Below are 24,201 nucleotides of genomic sequence, written 5' to 3'. Positions count from 1 at the left end.
GCAGCAGCCAGCAAGTCCCAGTCCCCACCACCCAGCCACTCCAGCCAGCCCAGTCCTGGGGTGGGCACCCCTGCCCAACAGCCCCTTCCAGACCGTTTTCGAGATGCTGTCTCCGTCCTTCACCTCCCAGAGATCTGTGCCGCCCCCTGCCCCCCCCGCCACCTTCTTTTCGATGCCACCATCGCCAGTGAGGGGCGTGGTACAGGGTGAGGGAGAAGAGTGAAGATGGCTTTATCTTTTTTTTTTTTTAACTTTTATTTATTTTTGAGAGAGAGAGAGACACAGTGTGAGCAGGGGAGAGGCAGAGAGAGAGACACACACAGAATCTGAAGCAGGTTCCAGGCTCCGAGCTGTCAGCACAGAGCCCGACAAGGGGCTCGAACTCACAAACTGCAAGATTACAACCTGAGCTGAAGTCGGACACTTAACCAACTGAGCCACCCAGGCGCCCCAAAGGATGGCTTTATCTTTATTTAAAAAAAAATTTTTTTTTTAATGTTTTATTTATTTCTAGGAGAGAGAGAGAGACAGCGTGAGCAGGGGAGGGTCAGAGAGAGAGGGAGTCACAGACTGAAACAGGCTCCAGACTCTGAGCTGGCAGTCAGCACAGAGCCCGAAGTGGGGCTCGAACCCACGAACCGCGAGATCATGACCCAAGCGAAAGTCGGACGCTTAACAGACTAAGCCACCCAGGCGCCCCAGGATGGCTTTATCTTTAAAGATGCCACTCAGCTCCTCTCGGCACATCTGCACCCGGTGGGGAGGGGACCCCCAGGTAAGAGGCGTGCCCAGGGCGCCCTGAACACCCACCCCCAGGCCAGGAGGGTGATTCCCATGGCCTTGATCCCGGTGCACCTTTGGAGGAGATGGGGGAAGGGGAGACACTCAGGAAGGAAGGTCACTGTCTGAGGCTCTGGGCTCAGACTCTCCGCCCCCGCTCACCACCACCCCTCCCCCCCCCAGCGCAGATGTCTGCGAATCCTCCGTGATCAGCTCCCAGGGAACTCTCCCTCTAAAAGATGACTTTTCCGTTCATTTCCTGCTCATCCCCAGGCTCCACGACTGAAGTCTGCTTCCCTGAGTTATAAATAAAGGAGCTCCATCCTGACCCCCTCCCGCTGACCCTCCCGCAGCCGCTGCTACTGTACCTCCCAGCAGAGTGGGCGGCCGGCCCCCAGCCTGGCCGCCTGCAGCCTCCCCGAGCAAGACAGATTCCGGGCTGGGGCCGGCTGCGTTCCTCTCCGGAACCTTCTCTCCACTTTTTATTGTGCAGCAACTTTCGGCTGCTCCTAAGTAAATACAAGCCAGCTACCCTCTGTGCTTGGGACGCTGCAGGGTGTGCCGGGGCTGATGGCCTGGGCTGGCCTGTTGCTTTGGGAGTTCTTCCAGGCCAGGGTGGAAGGGAACCAGACAAGGGGAGAAGCGCCCAGACAGGGCCGAGTTGTGCCGCGGCTCACGGGCCTCACGCTCAGCCAGTCACCCCAGGCTGCGGCCCGGCCAGAGCCAGCGCTCTTCGCTCCTGAAGGGGGCCCCAGCTGCCCCGTGCGGTGCCAGGGGGATCTAGGGGTGTGGAGGCCGGGTTCCTGGGAGAGTCTGCCCCCCAGGGCCCCAGGGTTGGAACTTCTGCCCAGAACACTGAAAACTCCCCCAGAGAACTGGTGTCTTTCACTTCCCCGCTGGGAGCCCGACATTCTGCCTGCTCAGCACCCACCCTGTCAAAATTCTCGCCGGGTGAACGGTGAAGTTGAAGATCCAACACGTAGACGCTCCCACCGGCGCTGCCCAGCAGAACATTCTACGATGACGTAAACGTTCCATATCTACCTCGTTCAATATGGCAGCCACGTGTGCCTACTGCTGAATGGGTTTCCTCCTCCCCTCCTCCCCCTCCTCTCCGTCCTCCCTGGAGACATCGCATTCTCCATAAATTTCTTCACTAGAAGACAAACAAAAAGAAAAGCCACTTTCCAGCCAAGGCAAAAGAAGGCGGATACTTCTATTTTAAACTCTTTCTTTGGCTGAGTGTCCCAAGCTTCTCCTATCAAGTTCAATGCAACAGTATTTACAGCCTGCTAGCGATGTGCTGTAAGAACATGGAGCCCTGTGGGTGGGTGGAGAGGACACCGAAACCCCCCAGGCCAGCCTGCTAAAGGCGACCGAAGGGCTGAGTCAAAGTTACCGGGCAGAGAGACAACACCTTCAGAGACCAGAAGGTGGAGGGCCCATGCTGGAGCGTGGCCATCCGTGGCCATCCGGCGGCCCGAGCACCCAGAGCATGAGAGCTTCGGAAGGGGCGGGGCCAGGCTGGGAAGCGTCACAACCACAACTACCTGGGTTCAGTGTGTCCTGTGGGCAGAAGTGAACCAAGGTTTCTTCAATAGTGGGAGGATCATGAGCAGGTGCCCCATGGATGGAGTCTGTGGCCCAGGCCTGGGCACACCGGCGGGTCTCACTCAGCCAATGCCACTAAATGCTGACGGGACCAGAGCCGCCTCCACGTGGAGAAGGGGTGCAGGTGAAGAGGGACCCCGAGGGCTGACCAGACCCGGGCCGTGAGGCGGCCCATCCAAGGGTCATTTGGGGAGAGGGTGAGTTGACAAGATCTTGATGACCTGCTGACCTGAGGGTGTTGGCGGTGGGGCAAAGGTCAAGACCGACCCCGAGATTTCTTGCCTGGGTGAATGGTCAGGCTGAGACGTGACAGAAACGAACAGCAGGTGTCAGTGTGTGGGAGCGGAAGTCCTAGCAGGGGGAGCCTCTGAGAGCTTGGGGCGCGGCCCATGGTCAGCCATACTCTGGCAGTGCCTTCCTGGACCAGCTCCCCGGCACGGAGGTCTGCTCTCTCCCTCTGGCCCCTGTGGCCGTGATGATGGGGGTGGGGGAGGGGGGCTGCGTACAGATGGGTGTCCCGAGCATGAGCCTGAGAGCTCACTGGGCCTGGAGCAAGGAAGGGGTGCGTGAGCCTGGACAGAAAGACGGGTGGGGAGGAAGCCGCCCGAGACCCTGGGGGCACCCGCTGGTGAGGTGTCCCCTGTTAGAGCAGAGATGCGGCCCAGGGGAAAGTACTTGAGTTTCCACAAAGGGGCTTAAAATAACAGAAACTGATTCTTTCCCATTCCCTCTTCTCCTGGAGGCCAAAGTCCAAAGCCGAGGGAGCAGCAGGGCCCAGCTTCCTCCAGAGGCTGTGGGGAACCTTCCAGTCTCTCCGGCCCCAGTCCCGGCGGCCACTGGCGTGTAGCCACCTTACTCCAGCTCTGCTGCGTCTCCATGCAGCCTCTCCCCTGCGTATCATGTCCCTGCTTGGAAGGACCCCCAGCCATTGGGTTCAGGGCCACCTAAAACTCTTCTTGAGGTAGAACCTCACTCGAGGTCCTTAACCAACCACGCCTGTAAGAGACCAGTTTCCAAGTCAGGTCACTCTCTGAGGTTCTGGGTGAACGTGAATCCTCGGGGGACACTATCCAACCTCCTACAAGAAGGGATGAGGCCCCCGGCCTCAGAGGTGTTTGAAGGAGGAAGAGGAGGACCCAGAACCCACGTGACGGGCAGGAGAAGGCCCTCAGGGATCCCGGCGGGGACAGTCAGGCCGCGGGAGGTGGGAAGCCGACCGGGTGCGCTGTGGGAACCGGGGCAAAGGTTGCCCAGAGACGCCGCTGGAGGCACAGAAGGCGGGTGAGTGTGGGAAAACAGACCGGAAGGCCACTTGGGAGGTCTGAGTGTGGGCATCCCCGCGGTACGGACGATCTGCCTGGGGACACACGCGGGGGCACAGGGACACGTGAGGGCGTTTCCCACAGCATCTGTCACGGAGGAACCTTCCGTGGACCTCCAGCAGCAGGCCAACGGGTAGGTAGACACCTCCGCCTGCCCACACGTAGGAGCCCGCGTCCACGGTCGGAATAAAGGAATGAAAGCCACATGGACCCTGTGTGGACAAGTCTCAAACCCATCCTGTCACGTGGAAAACCAAAGAGCAGCAGACGGCCACCTCCCCTCGGACACCTGTTGTGATGGCGCCGGTCTGCTGGACAAGACCACGAGAGACCAAATGAGACCACGAGAGACCATGGGTGTTGACCACGGACACACAGCACAGACACGCCCGGCAGGGACCAGTTCTAAATTCAAACAAGTGGTCACCGTGGCCGGGATGGGCGTGGGGAGGTCCCCCAGGGCCTTCGTCTGCACCTGTGACACCTTATTGCTCACGTGGGATGGTGGGTCCACAGCTGCTCTGTTATTTTATTCTTCATGTTGATGTGTCTACCAGATCCATTTTTAAAAATTTTTTTAATGTTTCTTTATTTTTGAGAGAGAGACAGAACGGGTGGGAAGGAGCAGAGAGAGAGGGAGACACAGAATCCGAAGCAGGCTCCAGGCTCCGAGCTGTCAGCACAGAGCCCGACGCGGGGCTCGAACTCACAAGCTGTGAGATCGTGACCTGAGCCAAAGTCCAATGCGTAACAGACTGAGCCACCCAGGCGCCCCGTACTGATTCCATTTTATGAAAAAGGACCGCACGTAGTGAGCCCGTCAAAGCACTGGCCTGTGTGTGGCTTGAGATGGAAGGCTGTGGCTCCCTGGCCTGGTACCAGACACAGCCTCGTGAAGAACCTGAACTCTGGGAGGACTCGGGGTCCGGGGTCCCAGACATGGGAGACCAGGCAGAGCGTGAGACAATAAGTCAAGCTTCGGGGAGGGGAGGGCCCTCGGTGGGGATTCTACAAGGGTCAGAGGGACAGGGTGGGGGTCTCAGAGGCTGGGGGTCCGCCTGTACCGAGGTCTTAGCGGCAGGACGGCCCAGATGGGAGAAAGAAGCCGGAAGACAAGGAAAGGGTGTCCCGGGCCGGAGCCTGCACAGGCCCCCACAGAGAGGAGTTCGTGTGTCAGCAGGCGGCCCCACGCGAAACCCAGATCACCGGCTTGCAGCTCTGGGCTTTGGCAAATTATGCCTTAGGCTTCCAAGCAGAGCCGTGCTGGCAGCTGCCAAGTGCTGACAGCACAGAACCGGCCAGCTGAGCACAGGAAGCGATGGCCAGAGGAGCCTGCGTCCATGCAGCCCGGGGCGCCAGGCCCCGGAGACCTCAGCCCCCAAGCTTCAGGAGCCTGTCTCCGGCCCATCCTGAGACAAGACCCCGGACCCAGCCGAGCTGGTGGGAGGGAGAGAGACAAAGAAGCAGACCGGCTGCAAAGAGGCAAGGCGCCCCGGAGAAAAGTTCCCCAGAAAGACAGAGGCAGCCGGGCGGTGCAGTGGTTAGCGGCCCGCCTTGGCTTCGGGGGGGCGGAGCTCCTGCTTAACCACGGATGTGAATCACCCGGCCGCCCTGAAGACCTCAGCCGGCGGCACCCGCCCCTTCCCACACACAGCCCCATCCTGCGCCACACGGGGCCTTAGACACAGCTGTGTAGACATCCCGGCCTGTACCTCCACGCGCCACTGGCACTGCCTCCCCCATTCCCTGCAGAGAGCTGCCCCTCGGCCACCGCACGAGCCTGGTGGTGCCCAGCCCACGGGGAGGTGACACCTCTGACCTCGGGGAGGTTTGCACTGGCCCCAGAAGTAGGCGCAGAACACCTGGGTAAGGAATTCCAGAGTAGCCAGCGCGCTGGCTACATGCAGACGTGAGGTGGACATTAATCTAAAATAAAGTAATCAAGGAATTCTATGCAAGTGACTGAAAGAATAAAATAAACTTAATGTATTCTTCAGGCGGTCAATAGTCACGTGTAGCTAGCGGCCCCTACTCGGGACGGGGCAGGCATGGAGCACTGCCGCCATCACAGGAAGGGCTGGTCTCCGAGGTGGGACGTGGGCGCTAGGGGAGGCGAGTCCCTTCATCTCCGGGCCCCAACATCCTCTTTGAAAGGAGGCCACCAGCGTGAACACACACAGAAAGAGCAGAAAGCATAGCTCGGCCACGACCATCATGAGCTTGCGTACTGGATACTGGTCACCATCGCGTATTCACTCTGCCATGGGAACGCCTTCACTCCTGCGGGGTCCCAGGGAGCAGGCGCAGGGGTCCACAGACCGACTGTCTCTGAGGCGCTCAGAGTCAAAGCCACCCTGCCATGGGCGGCCCGTCCCTCGGCACCGCGGCGGGGCAGCCCCACCACCCTACGCCCTACGGTATCTACACCCGCCTCTGGCCCATCCTCCGTTCTGCACGCATGCGCCACACATGCGCCTTCTCCCCGTGCTGCCCACAGAGCAGGGTATGCCTACCTACAGACAGGTGGCCGCCTCAGGACTGCGGCCAATGGGCCTGAACGCCACCTACATCCCTGGACGGCGGGGCAGGGGCCCTGCTCACCCAGAAGGCCAGACGGGATAGAGGGTGGGGCCACGGCCCAACAAGCCACTCACCTGGGCCAGTGGGGTCTCCGAGCTTCCGGAGCCGGTTGCTGGAGGTCCGCGTGGCTCCTAAAGACAGGGGCAGAAGGCAAAGGTCACACGCAGCCGCTGGGGGGTGGTTAACACTGGGCACACCCTCACCTCTGCTCCTGCAATGGGTTCCAGAACCAGAAACCAGAGGCCCTCACCCTTCCCGGTGACATAGAGGCCCAGCAGCCACCTGCACGGACAGTCACTGGTGCAGGCAGCCATGGGGCCAAACTCTTTACACACATTTCCCCCCAACTCTTACTGTTCCATTTTTGCCGAGTTTCAGTGGCATTGAGTGACTTGCCTGAGGCCACACGGCTAAAGGAGTTGAGCCCAGAATGAACCCCCCAAGTCCGTCAAACTCTAAAATCTGAGCTTGGCCAAGTGTGCTATATCATCCTGTCTGCCCGCAGAAGGGTGAGGGGTGCTGGGTCCCAGTCAGGCACTGGCTGCCCCCTGGGATGACGCACGTCGACCTGTATTGTGAATCAAGATCTCCCTCCACTAGGGTCCTGGACGCAGCCCCCCTCTGCTCTGGGCTGGGCAGAGCCGGGCTGGGCGGAGGCTGAGCTGTCCTCTCCCACAGCCCCCAGCAGGGAGCCAGAACAGAGCCCCAGATTAACACAGCCTCGCGCCGCACGTGCTCCACCCCGGCATGTACCCCGCAGGCCAGCGCGTGCTCCTGGGAGAGGCTTACGGCCGGCAAGTCCCGACTCGAGGAGATTTGTGGAGGCGCTAAGCCGAGCAAGGCCGACGGTGCCAGGAAGGGCATCCACGGAAGAGGCAGGGAGCGTGCTCCTGCTGCCAGACCACGATGCTCTGGAAGTGTGCTGGCTGGACAGCCAGGCCATCCTTTGGGGAGCTTCAGGGACACCCCAAGTGGCCAGCAGAGGTCCTCCCCACAGACGGCAAGATGAGCGGGGGAAGCACCCAGGGTTAACCCGGAAACCTGCCCGCAGCCTGCACCGTCTGACACCCACCTGGGATGCTGGGGTCAGAGATACCTGCAGCCTCCACCGTCTGACACCCACCTGGGATGCTGGGGGGACCTGCCCGCAGCCTGCACCATCTGACACCCCCGGGACGCTGGGGTCAGAGATACCTGCAGCCTCAACCATCTGACACTCCACCCGGGATGCTGGGGTCAGAGATGCTTGCAGCCTCCACCGTCTGACACCCACCCAGGATGCTGGGGGGACCTGCCCACAGCCTCCACCATCTGACATCCGCCCGGGATGCTGGGGTCAGAGATGCCCACGGCCTCCACCATCTGACAGCATCTAGGATGCTGGGGTCAGAGATGCCCGCAGCCTCCACCATCTGACACCCCCCGGGATGCTGGGGTCAGAGGGCCAGCTCCTGTCCTGCACTCCTCCAGAGAGGCTCTTACGATGCCCATTCACTCATTCATTCCACACACCCCCCCAAACTAAACAACGGGGAGTGGAGGCCTCCAGCATTTTTCCTAAAGGTCCCAGCGCCCCACGCAGCACCCCACAGACCTGGCTTCCTGTCCACCCCCGGGGGACACACGTGCCCTGTACATCTGTCAGACCCAGGATTTAGCAACGACCACAGAACGGGTGCGGTCCATCCTTCAGGGTCGCTGCCGCTAAGCCTGGGCCTCTTCCTGGAGCTGGGGAGGACCCCAAGAAGGGCCCCAAATGTTGAACCCCCACACCGTGGGACAATACCAAGAGACGCCTGCGGCCTGAAGTGACCAGCGAGGCCTCTGGGGGGCAGGGGCGAGCAGGCTGACCCTCGAAGGAGGCAGGGGTGGGGGTAGGGGGCTGCTACGAGGTCACAGCCACTTCCGCTCCCCGAGGCTCCATGACAGTCATGGGCTTGTGTCCACCCCCCACTCACCCCGCGACACAGGTGCCTGCCACCACGGCCATTTCAGACAAGAGAAGGGAGACCTGGAGGTCCCCAGTGCCGAGTTCTCCCTCGGAGGCCCCGCCCCGCCCCCGCCTCGACTATATGTGTCAACACGCCTGTATCCCCAGATGCCCACATATTTGGCCAGATGTGATTTCTGGGCGTGTCTGGGTGAGGTGGGCGGAGTTCGGCAGGCCGTCCCCTCACATGGCTGGCGTGGAGGAGGGAGGAGGGAGGGGGCCCCGGGCCTTCTCCCACCCGCGGGCTGGGGGCGCAGCAGGATCCCCTGGCTGCCAGGCCCTCGGGCTCTGGCTGCACTGCTTCCCGCGACATCCATTCAGTTGCTGGGATTCCTCAGCCTCCATCAATACATGAGCCGTTCCCCGCTGGTCTGTGACCTCACGTGGCACACGCGCGTGCATCCTTGGTGCCTGGCCACCCGATGAAACATCTGCTCGCCACTGAGCGATGGAAACCGTCCCTCCTTGATGGCCACCCAGGACATGGGGACTGCGGGCCAGCCCTGGCCGACGGGGAGGCTGGACCACGGCCTCAGGCTCTCGGGGGCAGGAAGGTCCTGCATGGGGCTTCCAGAACTGACGGCTCCCTTAAGACCAAGAGAGGCTGGTGGCTCTGCCCAGGGCGGGGAGGGGGCGGAGGGGACAGGCCCTGCCCCCAAGGCTGCTGAGGCGTGAGCGTGGGCATCCCCAGCCTCCGATGGCCGCCTGAGCACGACGGCTGCTCTCTCTCCGAGACACACCTGAGTGGGAGCTACACTGCAGGTAACAACCCAATGCACACACACAAACACGCGCGCGTGTGCCGCACAGAGGTCCCATCGTCAGGCTGAGTGGCCCCAGTGAGCTACAGCTGTGCCTGTAAATCCAGTGAGTCCCCAAAATGGAAACAGTACGGGGTGAAGAACAGAGAAGGAATGGGCCCAACATTCCTGTGGACTGACTCACTTCCGGCTGCGACTCCCCCTACTCCCCCAGGGGCCCGCTGGCCGCCCCCCCCCCCCCCCCCCCCCGTGCCCCTGCACCGGCTTCCAGGCAAAGGTAGAAGGGAAGAGGGAGGGTCCGTTCCAGCTCCACAGCCCCCCCACCACCACCACCACCAGGGCGTCTGGTCCTCGAGCCCCATTCTGGGCTCGCTCCTCCCGGAGCCCAGGGTGGGGCTGGAGCCGCGTGAGGGGGAAGCCAGCATCTGTCTCAGATTTCTTGGGTGGAGTTTTTGTTTTATTTATGCTGTTTATTTTTCCGATTTCCCAAAACACGCGGCTGGTGCCAGGCAGCCCCTGGCACCAAGAAGACGCCGGGCACGCGGGGCACCGAGCCGGGGAGGGGGTGGGCCCGGGGTTCCCGCCCTCCCTCCGACGAGCTCCCCGCCCGGGGAGACACCCTCGGCCAAGAGCTACTGAAATCCATCTCCCTGGACCTCATTCCTCAGGCCCGCGTCAGAGTCCGGCGAAGAGGGGGCCGGAAAAGGCCTCCAAGACATCTAAGGGCTCTGTTGTTCCAGTTGAGAATTGAGTTATTTTTATGCGATTTTAAAATAAAACATATTCAGAAGGAGAGGAGGCGACTTGAAATTTGGCTGTCTGGAGTCATCCCCGACCAAAGTGTTTTGAGTTCCCAGAGGCCAAGGAGAGCCTGCCGTCAGGCGAACAGGGCTCCAATCCAGAGCTGGCCAGGTGCTCGCGGCGCGTCCCAGAGCAAACGACCCCCTGCCCCCCACCCCGTTCCAGCCTCGGCTCCCCTGGATGCGGCGCGGGGACCAAGATGAAACGAGGTCACACGCCGTGGCACTCGGCAGTGCCCACAGAAAGGAAGCACCCGATAGATGATGTAATCATTACCACTAGCCCATCGCAGTCATAATAATTCTGAAATTATTATCATTCACCTGCCACGTACGCCAGCCTGGACTCAGGGATCTGTAATTAGGAGCTAGGGAACCTTGGCTGCCCTGAGCGGATGCACTTGAACCAAGTAGAAGTTGTAACTGAGGCCCCCGGCACGTTACAGCCGGGCAGCTGCTATGCACACACATGCCTCCCCCACAAAAAAAAAAGTCCTTCCAGGAGGTCTACCTGACCCCCTCCCAATTCAGGGAAGCCCCAAACCCTCCGGATCTCCACAGCGATCTGCACAGCAGTTTCCAAGATCCAGAGAAAACAGCCATGCTTTGGGGAACTCAGAATCTGGGTGCTTGCTCTCCCCAGACCCAGCCGCCCCAGAGACTCGAAGCTGGGCCAAAGGCCGTGTCATAAACGGTCACAAACTCCAGACCAGTGACCGATACCAGGGGAGTGTAACAGGGGGAGCCCGCGAGATCAAAAGTCACTTCAGATGAGACAAAAGTCAGCAGAGGGAGGAAAGCGGGACTCACCCCCGGCCGGCGGCTCAAACAGAATGAAAACACAGCGTTCCCAAGTGGGAAAGAAGATGCCAGAAGAGTGAGGGCTCCACGGTCCTCGAGAGAAAGACGAGGATCCCGCGCAGACCTGGGGAGGCTGGGATGGTCTGCGAGGCATTTTCCCCCTAGAGGCAGCGCTTGGGGTAGGGGCCACCTCCAGGCAGCAAAAGTGGGTGTGGGTACACCGCCTGGCGCCCCTCTCGCCCCTTGGCCACACTCCCCAGGGGCCGCCCCGGCTGGCACAGCAGCCGTGCGGACGGGTGAGCCCGGGCACCTGTCTCAAGTGCTGTCCTGTGCCTGGAACCCGGGAACTTGCCCAGGGAAGGGAGGGCAGGGTGAGGGCCTTTTATTTTTCCCTTCCAACCAAGTCTTTATGATGGAACCCAGGAAATTACAAGGTTGAAACAGTTAAACAGGCACTGAGGATCCTTAACAAGACTCTCAAGCGAATAGATTATTAGTTATTATGTTAATGACTACAACACCACACTTAATCTCAGAGCTACTGTCTCCGCCCAGGATCTGCCGGCTGGCCCCCAGCCCTGAAGGGGTCGTGCATGGCCCAGACACCATGACCCCCCGGGGTGAAGGTGACCCCCCCACACACACACACACGCAGCCCGTTCTGCTCTGTGCCAGCGACAAAGGTCAGGACAGTACCTTCCTCCAATCAAAAAGTCACCATTTTCCCAAAGGGAGCCTTGCGGGAAGAGGTGCTGTGAAAACTCACACAAATATCCATTTTCAGTAAAGAAAAGAATCAGTTTTCAACTTTTGTCTTCAAACTCATGAGGGGCTCTCAGGAAAGGACGGGGAGGCCCCAGTGACCTTGGCCCTCACTGGCCGTCCCCTCCCTTCAAACCCGGGGGGCAGGAGGGGGCCCAGGACACACAGTCATTACCCCCCCACCCCTTTCTCCATGGCTCAAGTGCTCACAGAAGCTGTAAAGGGCTTCACCCAAGTCAAGGTTGCAGGTGGGAATAAAGAGTCAAATTCCAGGCTTATCTTCAGAGGAACCTGAGATAAGGAGATAACACCTCCTCCCTCTTCTCCTACTCTCCGCCCTTGGCCTTTGCTGCCCGGAAGTGTGCACTGGACAGGCACCCTAGGGAGGTGGGGGTCCCTCCTGGTGACGCGCCAACCCCGCCCCCCACCAAGGGAACCTGCTCCTCACCAAGGCCGGCGGCTGGAGCTGTTTTAGCAAAACCTCAACTTATTCATCCACGTGGTGAGCAGTCCTTTTGCCGTTGGAAACATTCTCTTGTGTGGGACGAAATACTCCAGAAAGTTCTGTTTTCAGCAAAGGGGTCCTCGCCCCTTCTCTGACTCCCCACCCGGCCTGCCATCCCCTCTCGAGCATTGATGGTGCTCCCAGCCCACAGTCCGCCGGCTACCAAGCGCCAGCCGAAGGGGCCGCTGGTGCCGGTGCAGTGCCCTTGGCCCCTGTTGGTTAGGCTCAGGGTTGGGGCCCGGCTGCAGGGCCGGAAGAGAAGGCACCGGGCGGTGCCACGTCATAGGCAAGGGCTCCACATGTGCGTAAGGTACCAAGGCGCATCTTCGGGCGAGGGTTCAGTCCGCCGGAGCCTCGGTTTCTTGCAGATGCAGACTCGTGAAAGGTTACTGAGTGCCTACTCTGCACCAGGCACTCTTCCAGGAGTGGGGGACACAACAGTGACCCAAAGGGCCCTGGCCTCTCCTGGGGGCACTCCAGGCCCAGTGGGGGGGCCAACGTGGGTATCCGGCTCACAACTCGGGGAAGGTGCCAGCAGCCGATGGGCCAGGCAGCGGGCAGCGCCATCACCAGATGGCCACGTCTGTCATCGGTGCTGATCCAGGACCCACAGAGCCCTTCCCTCAAAGGCTCACCGGCTGGGCATCTGGACTCTGGGTCCCACCCACAGAAACTACATGGCCCTATGAAATCTAAAATTCAGGGACGCCTGGGTGACTCAGTCGGGTGGGCTTCTGACTTCGGCTCAGGTTATGATCTCGCAGTTTGTGAGTTCGAGCCCCGCGTCCGGCTCTGTGCTGACAGCTCAGCCTGGAGCTGCTTCAGATTCTGTGTCTCCCTCTCCCTCTGCCTCTCCCCTGCTCACACTCATGTGTGTGTGTGTGTGTGTGTGTGTGTGTGTGTGTCAAAATAAACATTAAAAAAAATTTTAAGTCTGAAGTTTAAATAAACAACAGATAATCAGACACCATCCCTTGCCCACAGGATGAGGTTTCCAGGTCCCCAGTCTGCCAACCAGCAGGGGCCTGGGAGGAGACCAAGGTGGGAGTGAGGGGGAAACGGGGGGCCTCCTTCCCACTCTCTCTGCCTTGGAAGGGCAAGGCTGATCTCTGCCAAAAGCTGTCAGGCAGGCCCCCCTCTGTCCCCACCATCAGGGGCCTTTGGACTGATAACAGGACCTCCTCCCTCTGACCCTCTGATCTGACGGGGAGGGGGCAGGGGTGGCTTCCTGCTGCTAATCTGTAGGTTGCCTCTCTGCAAAGCCAGGAAACCTAAGCCCCAGGGCCCTTGGCCAACTTGCATCCCTTTCAAGGCACTGAGAAGGGCCCTGACAATGCAGCGATGGGGTCAAACAGTTTTGTAAACTTTGCGAACCAGAAAATATCCTAAATCCAATCAGTTAAAATCACTGTCTGTGTCCCCTCTGAGTTCCTGCCCAACACACTCTCCTGTCCACGGAGCCACCAGAGTGGGTGCTGCCGTCTGGAGTTCCCGCCAAGGAGAGGCTGGATGGAAAGCTGTGTAGTTTGGACCCGGCTGGGTTATATTTACACAGCTCACACTTAACTTCTGCGTCTGCTTAGGTGACTGCCAGTGGGGGTGCAAGTCCAGCGACGTCCCTTCCGATTCCCATCCCTCCCTGTGTGCCGGGCACGGTCGGACGGGATGAGCCATGAGCCTGTCCCGAGTGCATGCCGGAAAAACGTGGGCGATGGGGCAGAAGCAAGTTGTGGAAGGTACGGAGCCAGAAGCTTGTCGACGGAGAACCATTCCGACACCAGACAGAGTCGTAAGCAGAGAATTCAATTCTCTCCCACGTTGAATCAAAACAAAAAGTATCTCTGGTCGGAAATAAATGTACAGTTATAAATGCCCCGTACTTTTCTTTATTTTTAATGTTTATTTTTATTTTTAAGAGAGAGAGAGAGAGTGTGTGCACACAAGCAGATGAGGGGCAGCGGGGGGTGGAGACAGAGGATCCGAAGCAGGCTCTGCGCTGGCAGCAGGGAGCCCAACGCAGGGCTCGAACTCACAAACCGTGAGATCATGACCTGAGCCGAAGTGCGACGCTCAACTGACTGAGCCCCCCAGGCGCCCCATACTTTTCTCTTTCTTAAAAATAGAATCTATCAGGGGTACCTGGGTGGCTCAGTCGGTTGGGCGTCCGACTTCGGCTCAGGTCATGATCTCACAGTTTGTGGGTTCGAGCCCCACATCAGGCTCTGTGCTGACTGCCAGCTTGGAGCCTGGAGCCTGTTTCGGATTCTGTGTCTGCCTCTCTCTCTGCCCCTTTCCCACTCATGCTGTCTCTCTCTCTCTCAGAAATAAAATAAAACATTAAAAAAATAAAATATAAATAAATAAAATTAAAAAATAGAATCTATCAGGGGGCACCTGGGTGGCTCAGTGGGTTAAGCGTCCAACTTCGGCTCAGTGGGTTAAGCGTCCAACTTCGGCTCAACCATGATCTCATGGCTCGTGGGTTCGAGCCCCATGTCGGGCTCTGTGCTGACAGCTCAGAGCCTGGAGCTGCTTCAGATTCTGTGTCTCCTTCTCTCTCTCTGCCTCCCCTCCATTCATACTCTGTCTCACTCTGTCTCTCAAAAACAAATAAATGTAAAAAATTTAAAAAAATAGAATCTATCAGAATTCGTGTGTTTATAGGGCAAAAAATTGTGGCAGTACCACAAACTCTGTGTGAAGTACACACTTTTTAATGCATCCCAACTTCTGAAAGTAAAAAAAATAAACTTTGATTAACCGCAAAGATGAATGAACTTTCTATTCTCTCGTGAGTAAATGATTAACAAGGCATCACGTAAAAGAAGAGATCTGAGTGTGTAGCCAAAACAACAGTAGGGAAAAAAAATCATTGCTTTGGAGACAGGACAAGTAGTTGATTGATAAAAGCCTTCTTATGTTTCTGGATTTTCTGGTGCTTATGGTCTATGTCAGCTGTTAAAATTTAAAGTTTGGGGACACCTGGATGGCTCAGTCAGTGGAGCGCGCAACCCTTGATCTTGAAGTTGTGAGTTTGAGCCCCACATTGGGTGTAGGGGTTACTTAAAAACTCAGATCTTTTGGGGGCAGCTGGGGGGCTCAGACGGTTAAGCATCTGACTCTTGGTTTTGGCTCAGGTCACAGTCTTGCAGTTTGTGAGTTCGAGCCCCGCATCGGGCTCGCTGCTGCCAGCTCAGAGCCTGCATCCGATCCCGTCGCCCCCCCCCCCGCCCTCTCTCCCTACCTCTCCCCTGCTCATACTCTTTCTCAAAAATAAACATCTCAAAGAAATAAAATAAAAAACTAAAATCTTCAAAAATAAAATAAAACTGGGGCGCCTGGGTGGCTTAGTCGGTTAAGCGTCCGACTTTTGCTTAGGTCATGATCTCGCGGTTTGTGGGTTTGAGCCCCGCGTCGGGCTCTGTGCTAACTGCCGGCTCAGAGCCTGGAGCCTGTTTCGGTCTGTGACTCCCTCTCTCTCTGACCCTCCCCTGCTCACACTGTCTCTCTCTCTCCTAGAAATAAATTTAAAAAAAAAAAGAAAAATAAAATAAAATTAAAATAAAATAAAATAAAACAAAACAAAACTTGCGATGTGTTATTTCCTTCCTCATTCTAAACAAGGAACCATGTTCATACTTTTCAAAAGTTGTATGCACCCCACGCGGCCTGGCTCTGTCCCCGGCTGAGCCTGGCTGTCACCTGCGTGACCAGTTCCCTGCACTGAAGCCCCTCGGTACTGAGCCCTCAAGCAATTTGTTTCCCGGTTAGACACCAGCGCGCACGCCACGTGCAAACTGCACATGTCACGTGAGAAAGGGGAGCAGATTAACAGGGGCTGGTGGACCCGCGGGAAAATTGATGAGAATGCGGAGAAGGGTTAGCGATCAGAGACTGCTGACCACGGCAGAAAGGGGCAGCAGGAGGGTGCTGCAGGACATGGGACATTGGCCTCCGGGCCCCGCTCTTTACTGGGCCCCCCCAGTCACCCAAGAGGCAGATGCGTTTCATCCAAGCTTTGGGTGGTGGTCAGAGTATAACCAGAGGACACACCACAGAGAGAGGTGGGTCAGCGGTGCAGAGAACCGGCCTGGGGCCCGGAGTTCTAGAAGCTGTTGGGGTGACCAGGCAGAAGAAGGAATGGTCGTTAGGGGAGATGACTGGTCACCCGGGGCAACTGGCCCCAAGACTAGGGCATTCGGGCCCAAGGAAGCCGAGGGACACCTCCCAGGGTCCAGATGCACCTGTTCGTAGGGGCCGAAGGAAGGAGGAGGAGAAGGGTGGCCCCTGATTCACTCACCAGCCAGAGACGAGAATCAAGCCCTGTAGGCAAGCGGGTTAATCTTTTACTGACCTTTAATAAAAAAACAATTCCTTATCCTCACATGACGGGTAAGGGAACACTCTAGTCTTTACCTCTCCTTACAGGGCCACTGGTCCCCCCACGGGGGCCCACCCCGAAGACCATCTAAACCGAATTACCTCCCAAAGGCCCCACTCGAGATACCATCCCCTGGGGACTGGGGCTCGGACATACGGACTTGGGGTCAAGGTTTCAACCACTGCGGAGCAAATGCATGTCCTGTTCGTCCAATCTCCTTACAGAACGCAGAGGTAGGAACACTTGTCTGCACTTGGAGGCCATCCCAGGAATGACGGAAAAAGGGCGTCACCGGGCGCAATGTTTGAGGAAGCTAATTACCTGGAGGCATTTCCAGAAAGCAACAGCCCGTGGCCCACAGCTAGAAGCACGCCTACTGTAACATCTTCGGCTCAGCGCAGAAGCCCGAAGCCCCCACCGCAGTGCTGGGCCCACTCATCCCGGGAGAGGCTCAGAGTGAGCCTCTAGGAGGGGACGGCTACGTCGGCCAGGGGACAGCCCCTCTGAGAGCTGAAGTTACAGTTCTGGAATCCACGCAGGATGTCTGACTTCAAGCGGAAGGAGCAGAACTGAAATGCTTTCTCTAGGGAACTTGAACCTCCAGGAAAACATGTTTATACCTTGATAATCAAAAGTGCGTGGCCGAGGGCCCACGAAAAGCAATGTTATGACTGATGACATTGAGGAATCTGTCCTTCCCATTTCCTGTTCACACTGGCAATAGGTTAGGAGCCAAACGAACAACCGGGGTCGGGGGGTGGGGGGGAAGGGAGAAGGCAAAAGAGAAAGAATAGATGCACAGTGTTTATATTTAGGAAGCTTTCCTTTAAGAACCCCCCCTCCCAAATACACAAAGGCCTGGCAGCCTACGTCAAGCCCCAGCTCCCAGGAAGGCTCGCCATCCGGAACGACTCGATCGGCAAGGCCGAGGGTTTGCCGCACCTCTGGCCCTGATGCCAACGTCGACCAGAGATCCAGCACCTCCCCTCCCCCACCTCACGGCGCTGCGGCTATGGGCACTGGGGTGTTATTCTGCCGCCTGTGACCCCCTCCCGCCCCGTCTACACTGGGGCACCTCTGTGCAACAAAAGCCACGGTTTTGTTAGCAACGTTTGCAAACGAACCCCCCAAATCCCTCTGAGCCAATGAGTCCGGCTCTTCACAGGCTGATAGGAAGACAACAGGCGCTGGATTTAACCCACTTCCAAGGGGCTTGGGTTACGGGAGCCTTATCCTCCCGCTGGGATCTGATCCCCGCTGGAGACAGGAGGCACGGTCCATGGGGAAGGCTGCAAAAGCCCCAGGATGCAGGTCAGATTGAGGTGCGGGCCAAGCCCGGGCCGCCGGCCAGCTCGCCTCTGCCCAGCCCTCCGGCAACCACACTCCCCAGGAGCCACCTCCAACCCGGGCAGGCAGTCACTGCCGCCAGCCTTTCAGCAGGTGCCCCAACACGCCCGGCCCTGCCGGGACAAGGGGCCTTGGCACAGCCTCGGGGACTTCCACCGTGGCCAGCCCTGGTCCCCAGGTGCAGCCTTGAGGGCCCCACAAGGCCCAGCCGCCGCCTGGGCATGACTGCACAACCCCTTGAACCGCCCAGAGGGAGCAAGGCCTTTCCAGGCACCGGCCAGAAGGGGGGCAAGCCCCCCCGCATCGCCCCACCCTGAAACCCCAGGCCAGGGAGGACACAAGACGCGGCTCTCCAGGGGGCATCAGCGAGCAAGACTGAGGTCTTTCTAGCCCTCCTGGCCCCACGCGGCACTTAGAGGGGTCCACAGATGCAGGTCCAGGTGGCCATTCAGGGGATCCCTGCTCCCCAGGACAAGAGGCCGTTTGTGGGAGGCGTGGAGCCAGCATCGGTGGGAGCTGTGGCCAGTGACACGGCTCCCGCCAGAGTGGACGGGCCACCTTGTGACCCGGATCATGTTACGTCCCCCGCTGCCCCTCTTCCCCGCCCTGGAGGCCCTCAGGCTGCCAGCAGTCACACTCCAGAGAACCAGGTCAGATCAGGCCGGGAACAAAGCCCAGCTCTTACAGAGTTCCAAAGGGCCGGTGACAGCGGGACGCCTGGGAGCCACCACCCCCTTCACTCGCCGCAGGCTGCAATGGACCTGGGCCCTGGGGCGGGGACAGGGAGATAAGGCAGACAGAAACTGGGCTGGGAGCAGAGTGCCACACTCGACCTTGGGGACCCAAGGCCAGGCCACCCTTCCCGAGCTGCCACCAGGGCCACCAGAGTCCAGAAAGGACGCCGGGAGCCTGGTGCTCAGCGGCGCCTGGCAGACGCTTCTGGAACGAGCACCTGAACCCCCTGGGACAGTCAAAATAGGCCAGGAACCTCGGGGCGGGGGGACAGGCACCCCCCACAGCTGAGCCAAGGTCGTGCTGGGAGACCAGGTCCCTCAATACAGTGGGCGCCATGGTCTCGTGGGCTCTGTGTGGTTTCGTGCACAGGCCGCCAGGGGGCTGCACCGCCACTCACCCCCACTGATGTCCCCCCAAGCCCCCGGGCCACACCGAGAGCTGGGCATTCCCAGCTACCTGCACCAACAGAGAGGGCCAGGAACCCAGCCGGTCACCGGCCCCCTCCTCACAGGGGCTCACACCCCTGGGGCCAGGGGCCTGTCTCCCCAGCCTTCCCGCCCCCAAGGCCACCAGCTGGATCCGCCCAGGCACTGGCACTCCTCGCCCCTGGCGGCCGGGCTCGCTGTGTGCTGAACCTTCCTTATCAAGCACATCTTAGGCAAACTGCACAGCCCACGCAGCGCTGCCCCTGGACAAACAAGGAGCGGAAACAAGGTCCCGCCTCCAGGTCCTGACCCCGTGGGGCGGCCTGGGGTGGGCAGGACGGTCTCTCGGGGCTGCCCAAGGAGCGGGGCGGGGGGTGGGGAGCGCCTTCTTCCTGCTATTGGGACCCCGGGGCTCCACCCCCCTGGCACCTCCATGCTCACAGCCGGCCCCCATTTCCACCTTGCCCTGGGCTCTAGGCCTCTGCTCCTGAGAGCCGATCTCATGTCCCCTCTGCACCTGCCCTGGCTTGACCTGGCTACTTGGGAGGTGGGCGGGAGGGAGGGCGGTGGGCGACCTCAAACTCAGGCCCATTGGACGCTGGTAGACAGGTGTCTGTGAGCTGGGGAGGGCCAGAAGGGCGGGCAGGCCGGCCACCCATGCCTGAGCGTGCCTCCCCACCCCCGCGGGAGGTCAGGGAGAGGGACGGCCCCAAGTCTCTGGCTCAGTCCGCTCGCACATTTCTGGGGGGCCTCAGGGATCTACAAGGTCCATGGTCCTGGGCACCAGCCCGACTAACCGCACGATATAGCTCTTTCTCTCCGCCCACATCCCCCAATGAGGCAGGGCAAGTAGGCCTGGTCCCCAGGAGACAAGGGACAGCAAGGACAGGGCAGGGGGAAGGGGCCGGGACCAAGAAGAAGAAGAACCTTGCCTTAGCCCCCGCCCACGCTCACGCAGCAACCCGGGGTTAGCTCACTGGGGAAGTGTTTTCTCTGAGGTTCCTCCGTTTTCCCGTAAGTCAGCTCCTAGGGCACTGGGTGTGGGGAAGGCAGCCCTCTCGGGGGGGACCAGCCGCGGCCGTGAACGCTCCCAGGCCATCCCCTGGGGTCCAGTCTCCCACCCAGACCTCTGGAGAAGCCGCTGCAGCACAGAGCTTTGTAACTTCTGGTAGGTCAGGTACCCCGGCCCGGAACCTCCTGAAAGCCACAAAGCATCTCTGGCCAGTCTCCACCCCCTTCCCCCCCATTTTGTGGCTCGTGGGCCTGGGGAAGCACCTGTGTGACTCGGGGTGCAGTGAGGAACCCCAGACTCAGAACACCAGAGAACCCGGGGGGCTCAGTCTCCAGCGCCCAGGGGCGATGGGGAAGCCTGGGCCTCACTCCTGGGCTGTGCCGAGGTGCGCGGAGGGCCGGGCAGCTCCTGGACTTCCCGGCAAAGGCAAGACCACACGGCCTTCCCATCCTTCCTACTGCTGACGAGGACAATGAAGATAGAGGCGCCTGGGAGGCTCGGCCCAGTAAGCGTCCAACTCTTGGTTTTCGGTTCAGGTCATGATCTCACTGTTCCTGAGTTCAAGTTCAGGCTCCGTGCAACAGTGCGGGGCCTACTTGGGATTCTCTCTCTCCTCCTCTCTTTTCTCCTCTCCTTCTCTCTCTCTTAATAAATAAACTTTAAAAAAAAAAAAGTCATTTAAGAAAAATAAAAGAATGATGAGGACAGTAGCCACCAGGGTACAGAGCAGGCATTTCTAGGCCTTTCTATGCATGAGCTCACGCGATCTTCACTATGAATCAGCGACCTCGTTTAACAAAGGAACCAAACGAGACCGAGCACCTCGGCCCACAGCGAGGAGGCGCCAGCCTCGGATTCAATTCCAGGAGCCCCGCGATGACCCGCTGGGCCACGCGGGCTGCAGATGGACATGGGTCCTGCCCCGCTGCAGCCACAGGTGAGGGAGGCCCGGGAAAAGCCTGGAGTGCATGGGAGCTGCTGTCCGGAAGCCCCCTCTGGCCTCTGCTATGTTCTCCACCTTTTTATTCTCTCTCCTACTCACAGCTTCTCACTTCTCAAGGCCTCCCCCTCCAACCTCCCATCATGCCCATGGTCCCTGCCTCCAGAACATTCGGCGGCGTCTGGAGCCCGTGTGGTGCAGGGAGGGAGGGCGCCCTTCACCTGCTTCTTACCCCTCCAGGGAGAATGCAAGCAATGGCCACAGTCTTTCCATCATCTTTATATCCTCGCGGCCCTGGCTGTGCACTGTATACAGTGTGTGTTTAATAAATGCATACAGACCCAAGACACTTGGAATTCCCCCCCAAAACACATCTTAAAACTTTTTCCCCCTTTCAGGGGCACCTGGCTGGCTCAGTTGGTTAAGCGTCCAACTGCAGCTCAGATCATGGTCTCACGGTCCGTGGGTTCAAACCCCGTGTCGGGCTCTGCACTGTCAGAGCAGAGCCTGCTTGGAATCCTCTGTCTCCCCCTCTCTCTGTCTTCTCCCCACTTGTGCACGCACCTGCTCGCTTGCTCTCTCTCTCAGAAATAAACATTAAAAACTGTTTCCGCTTTTCAGACGCTCATGGGCTCAATAGCAGCTCTACAGAGGACACCATTAAAATCGTTCCATTTATTCCAAAGCCGTAAATAGGTCCCAAAACAATGATCCCACTCAATCCAGGAAAAAATAAAAGCCTTCTTCATTGTCCTTGGATTTTCAACACTGGGGGATTTTTAACACCGTTCAAGGCTCTCCTTAATTTCATGGCATTGATGCTACGTAGGGGTCCGTCTGACTTCTGCAAAGCATCCCTGCGGAATGGGGGCACCGAGAGAACGGGAGCGTGCTCAGAATGGGGCCAAGGGGCCACCCCGCCCCGGGGCCAGTCCCCTCCAGTCCGATCCCACACACGTAGGGCAGAGTGACTCGGCCCACCTTGGACCGCTGCCAGCAGGAGAAAAGACTGGAAGCGGTCCAAGCCCTCCAGCGCCCATCCTCCAGGGCCCCGCCCCATTAGGTAAACACAGGAGCCACGGAGGCGACCTTTACAAGAGCTGGCTCCTACTCACCCCAAACTCTCCTTCCACTTACAGCACAAAGCTTCAGCTGTGTTTTTTCAATCTACCTGGGGGGTTGGGAGAGAAGGCGTGGAGGAGAGGAGAGGTCAAGCCTGCTTCGGGGGCCCTCTGGCATCCATGTAGGACAGTCTCAATGTCTCTCGGGGGGACAAGCCAAGGATCTACGACCTGGGAGGATCCTGATCACACCCACCGTCCAGACCCACCAGCAGGAGGTGAAGTGTAAGGAGCCAAGGGCAAGAGCGAGGAGAGGTCCCCGGGGGCCACACGGGGCTAGTGATCCCAGGGAGTGGGCCGCACGCAGCGGCAGTGCCCACAACCATCTCAAGTATTTGGAGCATGCTGGGGAGGAAGGGAGGCCAGGAGCCAAACCCCAGCATATGCCACCTTGAAGCCCCCCCTCCCCCACCATTACATCAACGCACCCACGCTCCCAAGATAGAGCCGGGTTAGGGCCGCGCTGTTTGCAGCAAGGGGGTGAGAGTTGAAATTCTAAGCCATTGACCCGGAAGGGTATTTTAAAGGAAGTTCTGAGTAAGTCTCTCTGAGACAAGTTATTCTTTATTACTCATTTCGGTTCCTGAACGTGGAAAGCGGGAGACTGAGAAATGACCCAAGGGCAGGGGGTGGCCCAAATGGCCTCTTCGGTTCCCACTAAGTCCCATGATTCTGGCTTCTTATCAGTAAAAATCAATTCAGGGGTCCCTGGCAGAAAACTTCGTGTCCAAATAGATTAAGGGAGGAACAGAGCTAGTGAAGTGAGCAGAAGAGCAGATGTCACTTAATTCAGGACTTGAGGATTCTGCCTGGACCCTTTGGGGGTGATGGGAGGGACCACAAAGGGAAAAAAAAGTAAAGTAAAAAGACAGAGATCTGGATTACCCTTATCTGCCCTTCAGTGCTTGTGGCCTCAGTTTGCCCATCTGTGAAATGGAACTTCAGAGTGATGAGAGCCAGTGAGGCCTCCCCCAGCCCAGTGAGGGCAGGCCCGCTGGTGGAGTCGGGAGGGGTGCCAGCACGGGAGGGCGCTGTGAGACCCACCGGACGAACCCGCTGGGCAAACTTTCATGTGCCTCCGCCGGGTACAGACAGCACGTCTGAAGAAAGGATGCTGCTGCGGCCTGGACCACCAGCCCCGGAGGCTGAACCCTAGGAAATCCTTGACCCGCCCCCCCCACACCCCCGCGCATACCAAGACCCCAAACTCCCCCCGCAAGGGCAAGGTCGGCGAGGATGCAAGGGGCGAGCGGGGCGGAGCAGGAAGTACGGCCAGCCCGGGGCAGCGGCCCCCCCCCCCCAGACACCTGAGCGAGCGGCGGCGGACCTGGGCCAGGTGGGGAGCGCGGCCAGCCTGCCGGGCTCAGAGGGCTCGGGCGCCAGGACCCCCGCCCCGCCCCCCGCACGGGTGGTCCCCTCGGAGCAAAGTGGGGCGCCGAGTCCGTCGAGGGACTCAACGCCCGGAGGCCCCTCGACCCCCATCTGGGGTGCGGGCCGCGTCCACCGGCCGGGCGCGGACTCCCCACGCGCCACAGCCCGCGCGTGAGTCCCGCGGCGGCGGGGCCTGGAGGACCCGCTCGGCCACCGGCCGCCGCCCGGGCCCAGGTGAGGCGGGCGCGTCCCGGGACCCCGCCCCCCACCCCCGCTCCGGCCGCGGCGCCCACCTGAGTACGACTTCTTCATGGTGCCGGCGCGGCCGCCGCTCCCAGGAGAGTGTGGCTGCGGGGCCGCGGGGCGCGGGCTCCCGGGTCGCTAATCCCCGGCCCCGAGTGCGCGGGGTGGGGCGAGAGGCGGGGCGGCCCGGCCCCGCCCCCGGCCCCGCCCCCGCCCGTGGAGGTGCGCGCCCGGCCCCGCCCCCGGCCCCGGCCCCGCCCCCGGCCGTGGAGGTGCGCGCCCGGCCCCGCCCCGGCCCCGCCCATGGCCCCGCCCCCGGCCGTGGAGGTGGGCGCCCGGCCCCGGCCCCGCCCCCGCCCGTGGAGGTGCGCTCCCGGCCCCGCCCCCGGCCCCGGCCCCGCCCCCGCTCGTGGAGGTGCGCGCCCGGCCCCGCCCCGCGCTGCACCTGGCACGGCCCTCGCGCGGCTTGTCCGAAGGTGGGGGCGCCCTGGTGGCCCCCGCCGGCCCCCCACACCGCCCCCCAGCGCGGAGGACTTGCTCCGGGGGCGCCCAGCCACTTCCCTGTCCAGAGTCTGGGTGCGGGGACGGGGAGGGCCCGGGAGGGGGCCGGGGTGTGTGTGGGGGGTGGGGTACACAGGCCTACTGGACCAAGGCAGGGCGGGCAGGGAACCTGTCCCTCTACCGTTCTGCTAGTCAAAAGGGCAGACTGCACTG

At 60.0% G+C, this 24,201-nt stretch overlaps 1 protein-coding gene across 3 annotated transcripts in view; it reads right to left on the bottom strand.

Annotated features, from left to right (window-relative positions):
* SEPTIN9 (septin 9) overlaps nucleotides 1–23,621 on the bottom strand; it is a 152,122-nt gene extending 128,501 nt beyond the window's left edge. Inside the window, exons 1-2 of one of the 3 annotated variants that reach the window (XM_039226600.1) lie at nucleotides 23,538–23,621; nucleotides 6,368–6,424 (exon numbers count right to left, since the gene is read on the bottom strand). In XM_039226600.1, coding sequence (XP_039082531.1) covers nucleotides 6,368–6,424; nucleotides 23,538–23,556 — 76 coding nt within the window. In that variant the 5' untranslated portion in view covers nucleotides 23,557–23,621. Of the gene's footprint in view, nucleotides 1–6,367; nucleotides 6,425–16,614; nucleotides 16,640–23,537 lie in introns of those variants that run through there. The other 2 variants (XM_039226601.1, XM_039226603.1) reach the window with 2 other exon arrangements.
* Between the last annotated feature and the right edge of the window lie 580 nt (nucleotides 23,622–24,201).

The sequence above is a fragment of the Hyaena hyaena genome, unplaced genomic scaffold (genome assembly GCF_003009895.1).
Source record: "Hyaena hyaena isolate Hyena2069 unplaced genomic scaffold, ASM300989v1 scaffold_21, whole genome shotgun sequence".
Lineage (NCBI taxonomy): Eukaryota > Metazoa > Chordata > Mammalia > Carnivora > Hyaenidae > Hyaena > Hyaena hyaena.
The sequence above is the reverse complement of the archived record's forward strand: the minus strand, read 5'-3'. Positions and strand labels throughout refer to the sequence as shown.